This window comes from Podarcis pityusensis (assembly GCF_964106645.2).
Source record: "Podarcis pityusensis genome assembly, chromosome: 1".
NCBI lineage: Eukaryota > Metazoa > Chordata > Lepidosauria > Squamata > Lacertidae > Podarcis > Podarcis pityusensis.
The window spans coordinates 59,391,552-59,410,514 of NC_138028.1; the positions used below are offsets into that span (position 1 = coordinate 59,391,552).

General features: G+C 41.7%; 1 protein-coding gene across 1 annotated transcript in view; it reads left to right on the top strand.

The window, feature by feature from the left end:
- Positions 1-18,963, top strand: part of LOC308464883 (uncharacterized protein) — a 179,331-nt gene that overhangs the window by 71,278 nt on the left and 89,090 nt on the right. The window contains exon 3 of the mRNA XM_080984529.1: positions 17,139-17,235. Within this exon, the coding sequence (XP_080840655.1) occupies positions 17,139-17,235 (97 nt within the window). The remainder of the gene's footprint in view (positions 1-17,138; positions 17,236-18,963) is intronic.

Here is an 18,963-nt window from a genome sequence, read left to right on the forward strand (position 1 = left end):
ATGGTGGACGGCAGCGGAAATGGGGGAGAGGATACCTTTGAGCGATGCCATTTTAAAAATGGTGATGGCTGTCAAAAAGAATGAAAAAGAGAGAAGACAAGAAAGAAGGTATCCAAAGAAGAAGAAGAAGCATAATTAATCAGCACAACCGTAACATTCAATAAATAGGCCTATTTCCCACATAGGGAATACAAATGCTTCTACTCTGTTATGAGCTAATCTTTCTCCTGTAATCTGTGGTTTTAGCAGGAGCATGGAGCTAATACTTTATGTTCTCCTTGGTTTTCTTTTTTCTTCATCACTGCTGATAGTTTAATTGGGTGATGTCTGACTACATTGTACTCAGAACAGACCTGTTGAAATCAATAGAGTTACTGGAACCTATTTATTTTAATAGCTATTCTCTGATTATGGCTAGTGCTGAATATAGCTTCTTAATCCCAGCTGTTTCCACATTTTCCTAATTAGTTCAGTTTAGGATGGGTTTTTATTATTATTATCATTATCATTATCATCATCATCATCATCATCATCATTATGCTTTTCTTCTAGCATCTAACATACAGTATCAAGGGTGAGGTAAATATAACTAAAACCTGCACCTAATCCTTTTGATGTATAATATACTTCACATCAATAGGTAGGCCCATCAATGGACTGATTATTATTACTCCAGGTTGGGAAAAGATCATTTATTGCCCACAGAAGCTTTCTATCTTAGAATATTTTCATTACATACAAAACAGTCTCTTCCTTTTTTACAAAGCCAGCAATGGCTACCCAACACATACCCTCACACACTTTCTCCACCATTTTGCTTTCCCAAGGTGTCCAATGTCAGGGCAGGTATCTTTATATCTCACAGACACCTAACCTTGGGCTCATCCAGACTTCCTTTCATGCTGCATTTCCAGGCAGAGGTCTACACTTTAAAGCTTTAAATATGAAGCACCCCTGATTGGGAACAGCATGGCCCTCATGGCGACATTTTCGCAAACTCTTTTCAGTATTGTACAAATGATAGTTTTGCTGTCTCATTTCCCCTCCTGCAGTGTAACTAAAGGTGCACCATTTTGCCATAGAATAAGCAATGGCATTTTATTATACAGTGTACAACTTGGACTGAAATGCTGGCAAAATGGCTAATGTCTCCAATTGTTTTAGAAATTCACATAAACAGACCAGGTGCCTTCTTGATTTTGGGAGATCTGGGAGTAAATTTAGGAGTCTATTGATTCAACGTCCATTCCTGCCATATTACAGATCAAACCCAATGTCTTGGGAGTAAATATCTCACTGAAATGTCCAAGTAAACCTGCATTACATCCTGTTGAAATACATATTTCACCGCCGTAATACAATAACCCTTATGCTTGGTATAGAATTCATTCAATAGCTAGATCACTTCAGAATTAGGAAGGAGGAACTGTAATTGTTCCTTTGTGCAAAATCCAAAACCTGCCAAATTGCTTCTTTTCTTGCACAGCCAAAAAATTCATGATCCTATCAATACTTCTGTGTAAGTATTGGGTGAGTGCATCCATATGGTTGTAGAATGAGTGCAGCCTCCTTAAGGATGTGAAGCAGCACAGTGCATTTAATGTTCACACCTGAGCTTCATATCTTCATTCTTCACTAACAACAAGTATTTCCACCCTGCCAAAACTGAAATTCAAAAACCAAACATGGATTCCTTGGCTAACCTACAGGGGCTGCTCTTGCATGCAACTCCTGTCTTCACCTCTCCTGGAAACAAATTGTGATTCTCAGCTTTTGAAATTGGTCTTATCTAACTTTCTGCACTACTGAAACCTTAGAGAGGCAGCAATATTTCATAGTGGTGGACATAGCTTGTCAGCACGTCCATCTTCTCTGTATAAGATCATTCAGTGAGGCATTTGTACAGCATTTTAGTTTTAAAAAGTGAAGACTAAGGGAGCGAAGATACAGGTTTATAAAAATAGAAGTAGGGTGGAAAGTGTGGACAGAGGGGAATTGCCCTCCCTCTCACATATACTGGAACTTGTTTTATTTCTTTTTATGCATCACACTCTTTATTTTATTATTTTATTTATTGAATTTATATACTGCCCTATACCCGGGGGGGGGGGTCCCCCCTCAGGGCGGTTCACAGAATAAAATCAAGATATAAAACCACAAAATACATAATAATAATAAAAACAACAACCGAATAGCCGCTAGAGTTGGCATGGTTGCCTGTTGGCAGACAGGTGAACTGCAGTGTGTTAACAGCCTTACACACACACACACACACACAATTCCATTTTATTCCTGTTCATAAGGAATGAGTGACAAGCTTCTCCCTCATCCCTTCTCTCTTTCTGCCACTCACTTCTCTTTGTCTTTCCTACCATCCGGAGAGAACAATTGGGCCATGTTACCTGGAGGGACATAGGCTTCCCAACACTGTGCTGAGCTTACTGAGCAGTGGTACTGAATATCCTCAGGTGCAGATGTCCCATTTCTTCACTTACTAAACATTGCAAATGCACATTATTTTGCCTGAAAGCAGCCTTGCTGCATTCGTTGTCAATCACTGACAATTCCTGCTCCCACTCACATCAAAATGTGGGTTTAACCAGTGCTATAGAATGCCTTTAATCAAGGCTGCCATAGCAATTCTGGAGTATTCTGGTGATATTTTGCCAAAACTTCACCCCCTTAGCTTCCTTTAGTTGGCTACCAGCCGGGAGTGGGAGGATGAGCTAAGCTCTGTGCAAAAGGAGAAACTGCGCAAAAATAAAATGGTTTCTGCAGTATGAAGGATTTGCCTCCAACAAACAGAGTGACCGTAAGCTTGTTGGCTTTGACCAGGATCCAGGAAAGAAAAGGGGAAGAATGCAGAGTTACCTTGCCAACATTAAGTTTAAGTTTTTATTAATCATAATTTGTGGGATAAATTAAGTGCAGCTTGAACAAGCAAGGAGAAGGGTGGGTGGGTGGGTGGGTGGGGTGGATGAAGCCCAACATTGAAGACCCATTTCTGAATCTGGGCCTCCTTCACAGTGTGAAAAGCAGTTTCTCTCTTTCCATGTTTGTAAAACAGCCCTGTAAAAAGACACACCTTTCCCCATTGGCTCCAAAGTAATTATGAAATCAACAGTATTTGCTTCCCCTCAATCATCCTTATCCAGAGTTCTGCTGATACATGTACATGTCTTGCTCATGTGGAGGTAAAGAGCGCAGTTTATTTCGGTGGAGTGATCTGGTAATAGCTTCGTCTATAAGGGGATTTGTGTACAAAGCAGGACTAAACAGAAAGCTGGTCTATGTATGTAGCAGTGCTGCATGCGTGTACCAGAGTTTCTGCCCCTAGAACATACCATGGAGTATAATGTATTTAATTATGGGGTATCAGAGTTTTTAGGGGGCTAACCAGGCCGGGATAGCTGGGATAGCAGGCTTGTTGGTTTCTGAATGTCTGATATAGATTCTCAATTTTGTTGTTCTGTATGGGACAATGACAATAAAGATTATCGTATCGTATCATATCGTATCGTAAAGATTATCGTATGGAGCAGATACCTTGTGTTTAGGGATCCTGATATGTTATTATATGGAGATGAAAAACTGTCTATATGCTTTGATTTATTAATGTTTATATATTTATTTAATGTTTGTATTGTAGTTTGCCCTTAACAGATGGGCAGGGTATAATATCATTGTAATATTGTACTATATTATATGTATAGCTATATTATACCCTGCCCTTCGGTTGAGTTATTACAGAGCACTCCTACCAGGATTCAGTCATTCCTCTGGTCACTGCTGTGGATACACAATCTAACTGTCTCCAGGCACTGCGGTCGTCTGCAAGGGATTCCTCCATGGCCTGGTTGATGTCGGCAACCTTCGTGTCAGGTCTGCAGACCTCTTTGTAACACAGAGTTGGTCTAGCAATGGGCCTGGTGCCTGAAGCCAGCTGCCCGGAGAACACATCCTTAGGGATCCTGCCATCTTCCATTCTGTGTACATGACCAAGCCAGCATAGACATCACTGAGACAGAAGTGCGAGCATGCTGGGAATGTGGGCTCGGGAGAGCACATCTTTGTTTGAGACTCAGTCCTGCCTTGTGATGCCCAAAATATTCCTGATGCAATGCATATGGAAGGCATTGAGGCATCACTCCTGGCAGGTGTAAGTTGCCCATGACTCATTCCTTTTAAAAAAGCAGCACCCAGCAGTGCTGACAAAGTACCGGTATGTCCAACTAATAGGCCAAGAGTTTTCTATATGCTGTTGACAGTGATCTTGGAGTAGTTGAAATTACATGTACAGTGGATGCTTGGGTTGTGAATGTGATCCGTGCGAGATGCACGTTTGCAACCCGCGTCTGCGCACGCGTGGGTTGTGATTCGGCACTTCTGCACATGCGCGAAGCACGATTTAGCGCTTCTGCGCATGTGTGACTGCTGAAACCCAGAAGTAACCTGTTCCAGTACTTCCAGGTTTCGGCAGTCCGCAACCCAAAAAAACACAACCTGAAGCGGCTGTAACCCAAGGTATGACTGTATTTGAATTACATTCATGGGATCTCTTTTGAACGGACCAAGAAGAGGCACTGGCCAATGTGAGAGAGCCGCTTTGGTGCAGTGGTTAGAGTGCCAAATTAGAACCTGTTTGGTAATGTTTTTGGGTCCAACAACAGGTGCCAAGAATGAGGAACAGTGTAATAGAAAGAGCTTTCTTCCCAGGAGCCTCTAAAACCATCTGCTAGAACTGACACTCAAGGCTTAAGGAGCTGCCCAGGCCATGCGACTTTATGGCAAGCCCTTGACACTAAGAGAGTGCCAACGAATCACAGCTCTGTTATACGGGGAGACCAGGCTTCAAATCCCCACTCAGCCAGGATGCTCACTGGGTGACCTTACACCAGTCACTGCCTCTTCATATCACTTTAAGAAGGTTATATGTAGAAAAGAAGAGATAAATAATTCCAACATGATATTTGCAATGAGAAAAGGCAGTCTGGAATTAAATGGGTCTACCACTGATCCATTTTACTGCAAGAATATCCTTTGAGATGCAGCGTCAGGTTTGTTTGCACCATATCCTGTTTAGACTGCATTAGTAAGCCTACAAAAGTATGATTTGTGCATGCCTCTAAACGCACGGTTAAAAGCCAGGCTGTTATGGAGAGAGGGGAGGAAAATGTCCCAAACACATCAATAAGGAGAGTGTTTTCGATGATTGCCATCCTAGAGTTAAGACTGGTTAATTGCCTTGAGAGACAGGGCCAGGACAGGATCACAGAACATAGGAGCTAAAGTAGAACAGAAAAGTTCTGCCTGCTGCGACTTGAATGATATCATAGAACAAGATGGACAGCCCTTGGAATAACTTTGTCATCTGAGCCAATTGGGGAGGAAGCCAGAAACTGGCAAATTATGCTTGGGCTGAACGTTCCAAACTTCAGGGAGCACTTTTCTTTTTGAAAGAGCGAATGCCGGCATCATCCCTCCGCCGCCACCCCCTGCAATCTTGGACCATTTGGCATGAGGATGTTTTTGACAGCTCCTGGCTCCTCCCCAGGTGGCTCAACTGTTCAAATACTCTGGGGTACGAACAGTGTGCAGAGTGGATCAGGATGAATGCAGCCAGCACTATTAGTCTCTCTCTCTCTCGAGGGTATAATCCAGATAGGAATTGTGTGCGAGAAGGCACCCCTGAAGGCAAAATGGAGCTCTTTTCTTGCCTATTTCATCACTGCCCATCGGGCAAGATCACACAGAACATGGCAATATACATATATTTTCAATAGGATAACTGTGCATACCTTCCAGAGTAGCTGGGGCAACCCAGTCAGATGGGTGGAGAATAATAATAATAATAATAATAATAATAATAATAATAATAATACAGTGGTACCTCGGGTTACATACGCTTCAGGTTACACACGCTTCAGGTTACAGACTCCACTAACCCAGAAATATTACCTCGGGTTAAGAACTTTGCTTCAAGATGAGAACAGAAATTGTGCCCCGGCGGCGCGGCAGCAGCAGGAGGCCCCATAGGCTAAAGTGGTGCTTCAGGTTAAGAACAGTTTCAGGTTAAGTACGGACCTCCGGAACGAATTAAGTACTTAACCCGAGGTACCACTGTAATAATAGTTTGTTTTACAAGATCTCCTTTCCCTATATATGGCCACTCCACTGCTTAGATTGCTAGAATTGGCACTTGTACAGGGGCCACATAATACCTGGTCTGCATTTGTAAGAACTTGGTCATTTAGTGCAGCAGTGCCTAAACTTTGGAACTCCCTGCCTCTTGAGATCAAGCAGGCAACTTCAATGTACTGTTTTATGTACCTGCTAAAAACATTCTTGTTTAGACAAGCCTACCCAGATGCTTAAACAGTTGAGGTAATTTTAATATACATTTAATATTTTAACTTCTGTATGTTTTAAAGTAGGGGTGTAATTTTTCTTGATGTTACTATTTCATCTTTTGTAAACTACTTTGAGTTTTTTTACAATCAAGCGGTATATACATTTTAGGAAACAAACAAACAAATGTGTAGATCCAGTTATATCCCTCTTTCCCAGGTTTCTGATGCTCAGAATTCAATCCTTAGCTAGTCCAATCCCTACTGACCATGCTATCGTGCAGGTCCCTTTCATTATAATGTAATAATTTGCTAGTTTTGACCTTATGCGGCTCAGGTCACCCATATGAATCTACTGGGACCCTGCGATTATCAACAGAAACCCTTCTCTACGTGCCTCCTCCCATGGGTAGTAGCAATGATAGCATGGCCTTTTCCAGTGGTGGCTCCCAATTTCTGGAATGCTTTCCCCAAGGAAACACAGTGGATACCAACATTGCCAGCTTTTTGGCAACAGGCTAAGGTATTATGTTTGCCCAGGCTTTGGGTCTAACTGTGGTATGATTTAAGGTTTGTTTGTAGTGTTTTATCTTTTAGTAGGATAGGAATCATAATTTTTATGTTGTTGGATTTTTGTTCTATTGCATTTTATTCAATGTATATGTTTTTAAATGATTGACAAGCAGTTTGCCATTTTACGTGTTGGTTAGTCATTCAGTGGCATTTTAGAAAGTGGCGACCAAATGCAATAAATAACGCTCCTAATAATGTCGCTTGTACAGGGGAGTTTCCCAGCGGATCGTATTCTGCATCTGTACTATAGCTCAATAGTGCAAGAATTAGGCAAAGGGTCAACTTGTATGTAGGAATGCTCTCACGTTAGCCACAAGACAGTCGCAGTCACTCTTCAAGGCAAATGAGCAAGCCATGTACCGCCACATTCTCAGGCTCTGGAAAGCAAAACAAATATAGCCCCAGAAAGCTGTGGAAGAAACTCAGGGCCATAAAGTCCAGACTCAATGAAACAGAGCACAGAGCAAACACAGTCCAAAGGCAATGGAAAGCAAGCGCAGGCAAATAAACTCCAGACCTTGTGAAACAGAGCACAGATAGACACACTTCCAAGCAGTAGTAGAAAAGCAAACAGACACAAATATAGTCTAAACTTAATGAAGCAGATAACTGAAACAGTAGCTGTCTCACTCTCTCCAAGTCAAATCCAGGCAACTGATCCCAATTTCTTGAAGCTGTAGTAAGGAGAGAGCTTCAGAATGGCTTGCTTTCCCCGCTCCATGCTTTAGAAGGGTCTTCCTAGGTCTTGTACCTGCTGTGCTTTGGGAGAAGAGAAGCAATTTTAACACTCTTCCACAATGCCTGCATTAGTGGCTGAATCAACAGCCATCAAATTCCTATATGCTCTCAGGTAATTTGTTCTCACTCCTGGGGTGTTTTCATGGGACATGAGGAGGAGAGCAGAAACAAACTGGTATTTATATATGAGTCCCTTTACATACGCTTTAAATCAGGAATCAGGAATCCCCGGATGTTGTTGAACTCCATCCCCAGAGAGCATAGCCAATGGTCAGGGATGATGGGAATTGTAGTCCAACAACATCTGGAGAGTTGCACCCCCCACATTTATGCTATAGGAAACCATTAGGTAATATTTTTTGGTTTTATCAGAGTGTCCTTAAAAGCATTTTTTTTAAACAAACAAATATCTATCTATCTATCTATGAGGCAAATATTTCCCTTTGTCAAAAATCTTTGATAGTGGCGTTAAGAAAATCAGGTCTCCATGAGGTTTCTGTTGTTGCTTAGATATGTTGATTCAGTGTGCATCTAGTCCCTGTCAAGAACATGGCACCTGTATTGGTCCTATGAGCTCTCCTCTGTGTCACATGCCAGTCCACAAGAACTGTGCCTCTGCATAAGTGGCAAACTCCATTTTGATTAATGTGTCTGGTCAGGACCACCATTCCAATATATGTCACCTGTGTTGATCAAGTACTGCTTCTTTCACTTCAAGCTCACTGAGACACTACAATCAGCACTGAGATTGGCATGCCCTGGTGGCCATTGCCACATCCTAGTCGAATGCAACTTACCGCATGAGCTGAGGCAATCGCATCATCAGTTTACATACCCGCACTGGAGAATGCCACTGGCATGGATCATAGATACAGTCGTACCTCTTTTTACGTCAGTCTCCGGTTGCATTTTTTTCTTTTTTTCTTTTTCCCAATTATTTTTATTAAGTTTTATACAATTATAACACATATTGTAACAAACGTTGCACAACCAAAAAACAAATTAACACAAATACTGAAAAATAAAAAGAGAACAAAAAAAGGAGAAAAAATACATCTATAAAAATAACAGCAAACAAATAAACAACACAAACAAACTTAATTATTTAAAAATCCAACCTTATAAACATATTACTTGACATCCTCTAGTCCCTCCATTCTGAATTCCCTTGTATATGAATGTAACAGTTTTCCAATATCATTATTAAAGCTCAATATTCCAATTATAATCAAATTTCTTCACTTTTCTTAATGTTCTAAATCCCATTTATTTAAGTAAATCCTAATTTAATCCTCGGCCTATTTGGTACTTTTAGGTAATTTCTAATTTTTAATATTACAATATTTATTCAGATAGTCCTTAAATTTCCTCCAATCTTCTTGATGTTCCTCTTGTTTCTGGTCACAGATTCTTCCAGTAAGATCAGCTAGCTTCAAAAAGTCCATCATTTTCATCTGCCATTCTTCCACAGTTGGTAGTTCTTGTGTTTTCCACTTTTTGGCTAGTAAAATTCGAGCAGCAGTTGTGGCATACAAAAATAACTTTACATCTTTTTTGGGCAATTCCAAACCTATTATTCCAAGAAGAAAGGCTTCTGGTTTCTTTATAAATGTATATTTCATCATTTTCTTCAATTCATTATAAATCTTTTCCCAGAAGTCTTTCACCTTGGCGCAGGTCCATCACATGTGGTAAAAGGTTCCTTCTTTTTCTTTGCATTTCCAACATAAGTTATCACAGTTATGATAAATCTTTGCTAATTTAACAGGGGTCAAGTACCATCGATACATCATTTTCATTATATTTTCCTTTAACATCGTACATGCGGTGAACTTAACCCCTTTCTTCCAGTTGCTTTTTTTCAGGACATGAATGCGGCAAACCCGGAGGTGTATACTTCCGGGTTTCACCACCCACGCATGCGCAGAAGTGCTCTGCACGTCTTTCACATGCGCAGAAGTGCTCTGTCACGCTGTGCGTGTGCGCAGAAGCAGCACTCTAATTGCGGACTTTTCAGGGTGCGAATGGCATCCCGGAATGGATCGAGTCCATAACTAGAGGTACCACTGTAGAGGCTATGCTATGTGCTCGCCATATGTGAAATGATACATCCAAGACAGGGGAAACTCTTCGCACCAGGATGCTGATCCCTTTATTGTTCCTTTTACTAGAACTCCAAGATCAACCAACCAGAGCCAAGGGCAAAATAGTGGCTGAACTGGAAGAGGACCTATATGCAATACTGTGGTTCGGGAATCAGAGCCCTGAGATGACCAGTATATGTTTTACAAGTAGAAGACTACACATCAGGGTTTTTAACAGCACAATTTGGAGCAGATAACCTTTTTTGCTGTTGTTAAACACTGGGGAATTGGAAACCCTTGTAGAGCTACTGAACTGCCTTCTAACCACCCCTGATCTAGACCAGCTCTGAAGCATGGGCTCAGCAAGATCCCACGGAGATATGCCCTTGTCTTCCCACTGGATTATTAGACATGAAATTATATGCAGGAAGTTGGTAGTTCCCTGGCATTTCTGTTGCTTTCTATTTGTACATATCCATTCCCTTGGTTTTGTGGTGTCTTCCCAAGATACTTTTTGTTCTCAGATGTAGATTTTGGAATTTTTTGCCTGCCTACACATTGCATAAAGCTCTGTGGGAGCTGGAGCCAGAGAAAACACTGATGGTTTTCCATGGAACTCCATTACCAGCTTCACCCTACCAATTTATTATTACTTCTGAGGTTTTCTCTCATGATCACTTTTCCAGTTCCACTAAATTCATAATTGCTTAGTTGCTCTGTAAATAAAATGATGTTTCAAACTGGAGAAACCTTAATGGCTGCTTGGTTTTTTTGCTTATTATATTTAATGATAATTGAGGCTTGGGTCATTTAAAAGCAATCTAGTCCACTCTCTCTGTATGTTTCACTATAAACCTTCTTATTTTCTGGACAATGAACTGGAAAAGAATCCTGCTTGCTAAAGTATTTTTCCTGATATAAGGGACAGGTGTGATCATTGTGAGGGAAACATTCCTTGATGAAGCTCTGACTATTTAAGGTAAGACAGTATATGTTTTGTATTCAGTTTTCATCATGCTGTATGGCTCTCTTCAGGCAGTTTAAGCAATTTATAAATTTGTAACATCAACAACCTATGCAACAATGAAAATAAAAATATGAGTTGGTGAAGGGTTCATTCTTGCTGTAATCAGTCCCTTAACAACTTTCAGATCCTCGGTCATTTGATCCTGAAATGGTCACACTGTCAATTCAAACCCAGAATCAATGAATCTGAACAGCTACCTGTTGTTGTTTTTACAGATGGAGGCAATATCTGGGACTTTCTCCTCTGCCATTTTGATTTGAACCAAGGTAAGGTGTCTTAAAGGGACGCGGGTGGCACTGTGGGTTAAACCACAGAGCCTAGGACTTGCCGATCAGAAGGTCGGCAGTTCGAATCCCTGTGACGGGGTGAGCTCCTGTTGCTCGGTCCCTGCTCTTGCCAACCTAACAGTTCGAAAGCACACCAGTGCAAGTAGATAAATACGTAGCACTCCGGCAGGAAGGTAAACGGTGTTTCCATGCGCTGCTCTGGTTCACCAGAAGCGGCTTAGTCATGTTGGCCACATGACCCAGAAGCTGTACGCTGGCTCCCTCGGCCAATAAAGTGAGATGAGCGCCGCAACCCCAGAGTTGGCCATGACTGGACCTAATGGTCAGGGGTCCCTTTACCTTTTAGGGTCTCTTAAATGGGTTAACATAGAGCTACCACTGGAATTGGCCTGGAGAAATGGCAAGTGCCATGACATTTTGCTGTCCCATTGCAATAATTTATACCAGGGGCGAAACTAGGCCTTATTTCCCCTGGGTCAAAGACCCAGTATAGCACCCCTCCCTCCCCCACATTTGCATTCACACACACACAGGCTGGGAACCTCAATGGCGCCCCTCTGGAGACTTCACCCGGGGCAAAAAACCTGGCTAGCCCCCCCCCCCAGCTATGGCACTGGTTTACACCATAACAGGGCCCAGCGGGTACTGTTGCACTGGGCACACAGTAAAGAGGAGTTCCAGATGCTTAAGCAAGTTGCTAGGCCTCTTGGAAGGGAATATACAAAGCTAGATGTGAAGGCAAACTTCTAAGTGATTTCTGTGAGAAGAGCAGCCCTGAATGCACCTGCCTTTCAGTGCTTTTATTTGATGAGTGGAACCAGAGCTATGATTGACTAGTGGTTCTGACACAAGACAATAGGAATCCATGGGGTCCGAAAAACCTAACATTTCCCTCTCCCTTTAGGTGCATTTTTTTTCTTTCCTGCTTCAGTCTCATTTTCTAATCCTTGCAATCTCTGTACAGTGGTAGCTCAGGTTACATACGCTTCAGGTTACATACGCTTCAGGTTACAGACTTCGCTAACCCAGAAATAGTACCTCGGGTTAAGAACTTTGCTTCAGGATGAGAACAGAAATCGTGCTCTGGCGGCGCGGCAGCAGTGGGAGGCCCCATTAGCTAAAGTGCTGCTTCAGGTTAAGAACAGTTTCAGGTTAAGAACGGACCTCCGGAACGAATTAAGTACTTAACCCGAGGTACCACTGTAGTTTAAGGATCTGCTGTTACTCCTTGCGTTCCTTTGCCCTTCCTAGCAAATAGGATGCCACTCTATTGTGGTGGGTTCATCTGAGCTCAGATACTCCCTCGATGTTAATTTCTGCAAATACTATGTGGATGGATGTTAAAGGATTCCCTCCAGGTGGCAAATGCAAAATGTGAAAACTTTGCAAAGATGACTCACTTCCAATGAAACATGCATGGGATTGTTAACAGGTAAGTTGTCTTGGAGATCATTTGATCAAAAGTTTTAGAAAGCAAAATTGGATGCCGATAATACAAGCACCAAGTCCACCCCCATCCCCCAGCTTACAGTAATTTTAAACCTATATCTTCACAACAGCCATATGAGGTAGGTTAGGGTGAGAGTTGACCCAAGGCAGGAAATGAATTAAAAATGTGGAGCTGCAGTGCACATGCTCAGAGTATTTTTGTTGCTATTGTTTATCAAGGCTGGCAAAATGGTTTTCAGTTGTGTTTTGCTTAAAATATCAGGAATGGAATGTAGCAATCATTGCAGGGAGGGTGTGGTGTGTGTGCCTGATTTCCTGGCTTTGTGTTTTTATTTCTGGTGTCTTTTCACATTTTTTCTTTTTTGTTGTTCCTTTTTCCAAACAATTAAACAGATTGCTCTTTTTTATATTTTTAATTTAAAAGTATATTGTTAGGTTCCTCATATGTTTTGTTGCTTTTACTCCGGCTTGATTAAAAAAAAAATTTTCTTGCATGGTTTGAGATTCCCATTATGGGGGGAGCAATTTTGTGCCTTTAACAGCTACATGGCAGGCAAACATTAAACAGTGTAAGCCTTTCCTAGAATGCAAATAAAATTATGCAAATAATTATGCAAATAAAATAATGGGGAAAGCTTCCCTGGTGTGTCAAACATTACTTGTGTGTGGCCTCTGGTTTTTGTTTGAGCTCTCCACCTAAAAGAGGGCATGTACCTGGACATAACTAAGGTCTATGCAAATTTTATGCAAAATGCTACATAATTTATGCAAACTTTATGCAAAGTTGCAGGTGCACCAGAGGGCCCTATCCATGTACAATATACTGAGTCCAGGCAATCCTGTTGGCCATAACACTAGCAATCCAGAGCAAGATGCCTATAGCGTACCCAAAGTCATTCGGTCATGCCTTTCACATGCGTGTTCTCAAATGGCCAGAAATTTCATTTTGAATGATGCCTATGAGACTTCTTCCACCTGGTAATCCTAATTTCGCTTCAGTAGGGTACATTGGTCCGCTTTCCAGTAATTTTATACAATTGCATTTCCTAAATCTGAACCACCATTCCTTAGCCACTTTGGTTTATAGCCAATGTGTCATTTCTGCCCATTCCCAACTTTTTCAATGCCTTTCCCCTCCACCCTCTCCTTTTCTGCTGACATTCCACCATCCCCTTATGTTCCCCCTGTGCATAGAGTAATGCTAGAGTTGCCACAGTCTCCTTAATGTCTAATCCGCTAACACTGGGAAAGCATTGTATGGCAGCACTAATGCAAGGATGAATTCTGGAATGTGGAGCCTGGAGAGAGGCTTATAGAATAAGAAAGAAAGAAAAAGGGAAGAGGAAAAAGGAATTGAGAAGAGAAAGAAGTCAAAACCACACATGGGACATAAGGAGAAAAAAAGGGATTAGATGACAATATCCGACTGCACTGAAGGGTCAGGAGAATTAAGCTTCAGAGCAGCTTGCTCAATGTGTGCTGGGATAAAAAGACTCTGATATGAATGGAGGTGGTTCAAGTGCAGGCGCTTTGTGGAATGCAATAGGAGTCTGCTAGGGAACATTTAAGAGAGCTATGCATTACTTTCATGTGACAAATAATGTATATTGTTTGCTGGGCAAAGATCTGAGCGTTCTCTGTCACTTTTATAAGGTCGTCACAGCGGAATGAAAATGTAAAGAAGCGGGGAGAATTGGGATGCATTCCAAGGGATCGCATAATTACAAATAAATTGCAGAATTCCCTTACGGTTGGTGGTAGATTGCTTTTTAAAAAATTATTCCCATTAGCTGTCATAGGATGCTTGCAATTTGTCTTTACAATGATATATGCTTAAAGGGCCGGGTGTTTGGCCAGCGCGAGTGGTCTTGACTTGGACAGGACTTGGTTTCAATAGACCCAGACTGCTTTCCACTGGCTAAGGACATGGGCATGCCAGAGGTCAGAATTTGAAGCAGACAGTTCAGATTTGTGATGTTTTTCCCACCATGAAACTTCATCGGCTAGGGAGTACTATCAGGGATTGGCTCGATCAGCTACTGGCACATCTACAGTGATGAGATCCAAACAGCGCAAGGCTCAGTTTATATCTATCTAGATCACCCACGTCTGTTTTTAATAAAATGTGTGTGATCAAATTCATCAGTGGCATCATCAGTATGACCTCTGGGCTGGAATGTGTACACAGTCTCAGGACAATACATTGAAAGCTACTCAGACATGTGTTTTCCAAGATGATATGTGAAGTTCCTTATGTGTGATCTCAAAGAGAGGCAATTTTCCCCTGGTTGTTTTTCAGTTGGTTGCCCACTGAGCTTTTCTTTTCTCTAGATCACCCTCATTGTTAAACAACGGATAATTTTAAATTTGCATATACTTAATCAATTCACATTTCTGAAAGTGTTAAATATTAGTTATACTGAAGAATCACAAGTCAGCCTTAGGTTTTCTAATGTAAGGGAAACCAAGTTTCAGAAAATATCCTGATTGCTTAGTAAGAAAAGTACTACTACTACTACTACTACTACTACTAATTTATTATTTATACCCTGCTCATCTGGCTGGGTCTCCTCATCCACTCTGGGCGACTCCCAGCAGAACACAAAAAACAGAATAAAACTTCAAACATTAAAAACTTCCCTAAACAGGGCTGCCTTCAGATGTCTTCTAAAAGTCAAGTAGTTGTTTATTTCCTGGACATCTGATGGGAGGGCGTTCCACAGGGTGGGTGTCACTACTGAGAAGGCCCTCCACCTGGTTCCCTGTAACTTCGCTTCTCGCAGTGAGGGAACCATCAGAAGGCCCTCAGAGATGGATCTCAGTGTCAACTCTGTGATTTGGTCTGTCATACTCTCCACACTAGCACATCTCTCTCTCTCTCTCTCTCTCTCTCTCTCTCTCTCTCTCTCTCTCTCTCTCTCTTTTACATACCAGTGTTTGCATGGACAACAGAGGATGCATCATATTTCCCTCCCTTTCCTACTGGTGACAATTATGACTTGACCCACAATCTGACCTGGAAGTTGGGGGAAGAGCTAAAAAGACAGCAGTGGCCTTCCAAATACTGTATGTATCTTGTCACATCAGCTCTTGTGGAACAGCCCATCCTTCCTTTGATATGCCACAATGCAATCCAGGCATATTTTTCAACAGTTGCATTCCTTCCTAGCTGGAGTCTAAACACATTTGAAAAGTTTGATAAGACTGCGTTCACAGCAGCAGTCTTTCCTGCTTAATCTTCATTTTAAGAAACTGATGGGTCCTCCTGGCCTTCCTGTGTGAACTAGCTTTCCTTCTGCACTAGCTTGTCGACTGTGTGACAAAAAGTAAGCTTCAGACAGAGCATTTGTCTAAAAAGGCCCAGCAACTATAGCTGTAGTCCTAAACATTGAGTAAATGCTATTTATTCATTATCTTTAGGCAAGGCACTTACAAGACCCTCAACTTCAATTGTATGAATATAAATTCCAAGGTTTATGGAAAACAAAAGGCAATCACCATGAAAAGGCAACAGGGGAAATCAATAAGATAGCAATAAAAGAGCTGTAAAACAGCAATGGCAGTAAAGTGCAAAAATCCACCCAGCATAATATCATTAAGGTAGTTAAGATAATTTGGCACCAGATCAAACAACAGCAGCATAATATACTAGAAAGAAAAAGCGACTTGAAGTAAATAGTGTTTAACACCCAAAGGCTTGCAGTTATGGGGCCATGTGAACCTGCAGTGGAATAGTGTTCCATAAATATGGGGACACCACTGAAAAGGCCACTGATTTAAATCTATTGGACTTTCTTCTGAATAATATGAAAGCCTGCTATTATCTGTTGGAAGGTTCTGGGCTCCACTCCATAAGGAACTTCTTGTGTTGAAACCCCATTGTAGTTAATGAAAGGTACCCAAGTATAATACCCCTAAGTAGAATAAAATATTTGCAAGTGGATTAATTCTATGAGTCAGAATGCTAGGCTGCAGTCTAGAATGAGATGAGACCAAAAGGCAACAGAGGACCATGTGATGGAGTAGATCTATGGATCCTACCTCCTGACACTGGGCTCACTGCAGTGCACCTGGATGGGGTTGAGATGGAACAGGGTGGCACAAAGTTTAGGGCTGCACAGGCACACTTGCAGAGCCAATCCAGTGCTCCTGCTGTTTCCTATGCAGCCTTGACCTCACTGCTGCCATTCCCCACCCAAGCCAGTGTTGGGAGAGCAGATCCACAGCTCTCCTCTGACACACAAGCTGCTACTGTCAAAGATGGTTTTGATGACACCTGGTTGTGCATTGCGGGTTGAAGCCCAGTGGCATCCTCATCAGCCAAAGGGAGCCAAACCTTTGTTACTGCCCATTCCAAAGAAGCATTAGTCAACCTCATAAGGGTCTGCTGGATCAGACCAATGGCACATCTAGTCCAGCATCCTGTTTTTACAGCGGGAAATGACTGTGGGAAACCCACAAATAGGAACTGAGCACAAGGGCACTCTCCCCTCCTGTGGTTTCCAGAGACTTGGTATTCAGAACCATCACTGTCTCTGACCATCCTAAATATGATTCCACTAAGTCAATGGTAAAAGGTTTCTTTCTTTCTTTCTTTCTTTCTTTCTTTCTTTCTTTCTTTCTTTCTTTCCAGATATAGATACATGTTTGTATTGTGGGCCATGAATCTTTGCCACCCATCCTGCAGTCCCATCTTCAAGATTTCCTCCAGCTCTCTGAGAGCTAGAAACGTAAGTTTTATAAATTAAACTGAAATTCCTAGGAGTTTATCTGGAGCCTCTAGGCCATGAAGGGGGAAAAAAATTCAGTGCAGACCATATGTCATGCCTCACTGCTTGAAAAAACCTAATAAAAAGTAACGGCCTCCCTATCTATCCAAGTTCGTTCTTCCTTCCTTAGCAGGACCTAGAAAACTGGCTTGTCAAAGAAGTAGAAAGTTATTGTCTTTTCCAAACAAATACCTCCCTCCATTCTACCAGCAACAATTTAACCCTACATTTTATTTATTTTAATTTTATTTTTTTACAAGGCAGCTATTTTAATCCAGCCTTGTTAATCATGCTTCATGCGGAAGATCACAGTACGATGTTTTTGTCACAGATCTACCGGTATGTCAGAGTTTTTTGTACTTCCTTTGTCAGTGATATGGATCTCTTCCTGGTGATAACGCCCAACTTTTTTTTTTACCATTTCCTCTGAAGCATGGGGGGGGGGGATGAACAAGAAATGCTTTCATTTTCATCTGCACAGTTCAGACAGAGGATGCCCATTCAAGACGAGAGATGGACCCACATCCTAGTGGCATTCTCCAGCAGCTTACACTCCAAAACAGATGCTGGCGTCGATCATAAAGTGAAGCTGCAGACTGCAGACTGTCAGTACAGAGGCAGTTGCTGATTCCACAGTTATTACATGACTTTTGAGAAGGGATGATATACTCAGGACCGCAATACCCCTCAAGGATCTCCTTTCCCCATATGGACTCTGAGATCATTACCTGAGGCCCTTCTTCGTGTGTCTCCTACATGAAAGGTCTGGAGGGTGGCAACAGGAGAATGGGCCTTTTCTGCAGTGGCTCCCTGTCTGTGGAATGCTCTCCCCAGGGAGGTTTGCCTGGCACCTTCACTACATATCTTTAGGTACCAGGCAAAAACAGTCCTCTTCTCCCAGGCCTTTGATTAATTAAACAACCCATAGCTTTTAAACTGTTGTTGAATTTTTTTTGTCCGTTGCTATGTTAATTTTTTTGGTGTTTTTATATTGTAAACTGTCCTGTGATCCTCAGATGAAGGGTGGTATAAAAATTAAATGGAAAAACAAACAAATGCAATGGGCTCTGCCACTGATGTATGGACCATTAGCTAAAAAGTCACTCCTGTGTATCTGGAGATTGACTGTGTAAAATGTATCTCTTGGTCATTAGAAAGCTCCAGTTTGATGAAATTGAGATAACAACCCAAGGAGGAGGAAAACTTCCTAAAAACTGCATGCATAAATGAAATAGGAAAGCATACTGTATTTGAAGCAAAGCTGCTGAAATTGTCAACATCTTGAAGAAAAACAATAGAACTGATGAACAATTCTATAACATTTGAAGAGAGGCATTCTTAGTACTACATCTCTGACATTGATAAAGAATTATCTGTCTTTAGAGTGCTGCTTAGTTGACTGCCCATTATTTTAGGATGTTCTTTATTCCAGAACATCTCAGTTCCATAAAGTTCCACAAAACATAAAACCTTCCAGCTCCACCCCATGCTTCATATTTCCACTCGGTTCAGAAAACATCAGAGCTCCAAAGTGCCCTTTATTTTGGTCTATTTCTATCTGGAAACATTACCTAAACTGCTGGATACCTGGGCAAAATTATTTGGCTCTCTGCTTAGCATTCCAACAGCTTATCCCCAAAGGAATGCCTGGAATCAGACCAAGCATTGTTTTCCCCGCATTCTGCACCA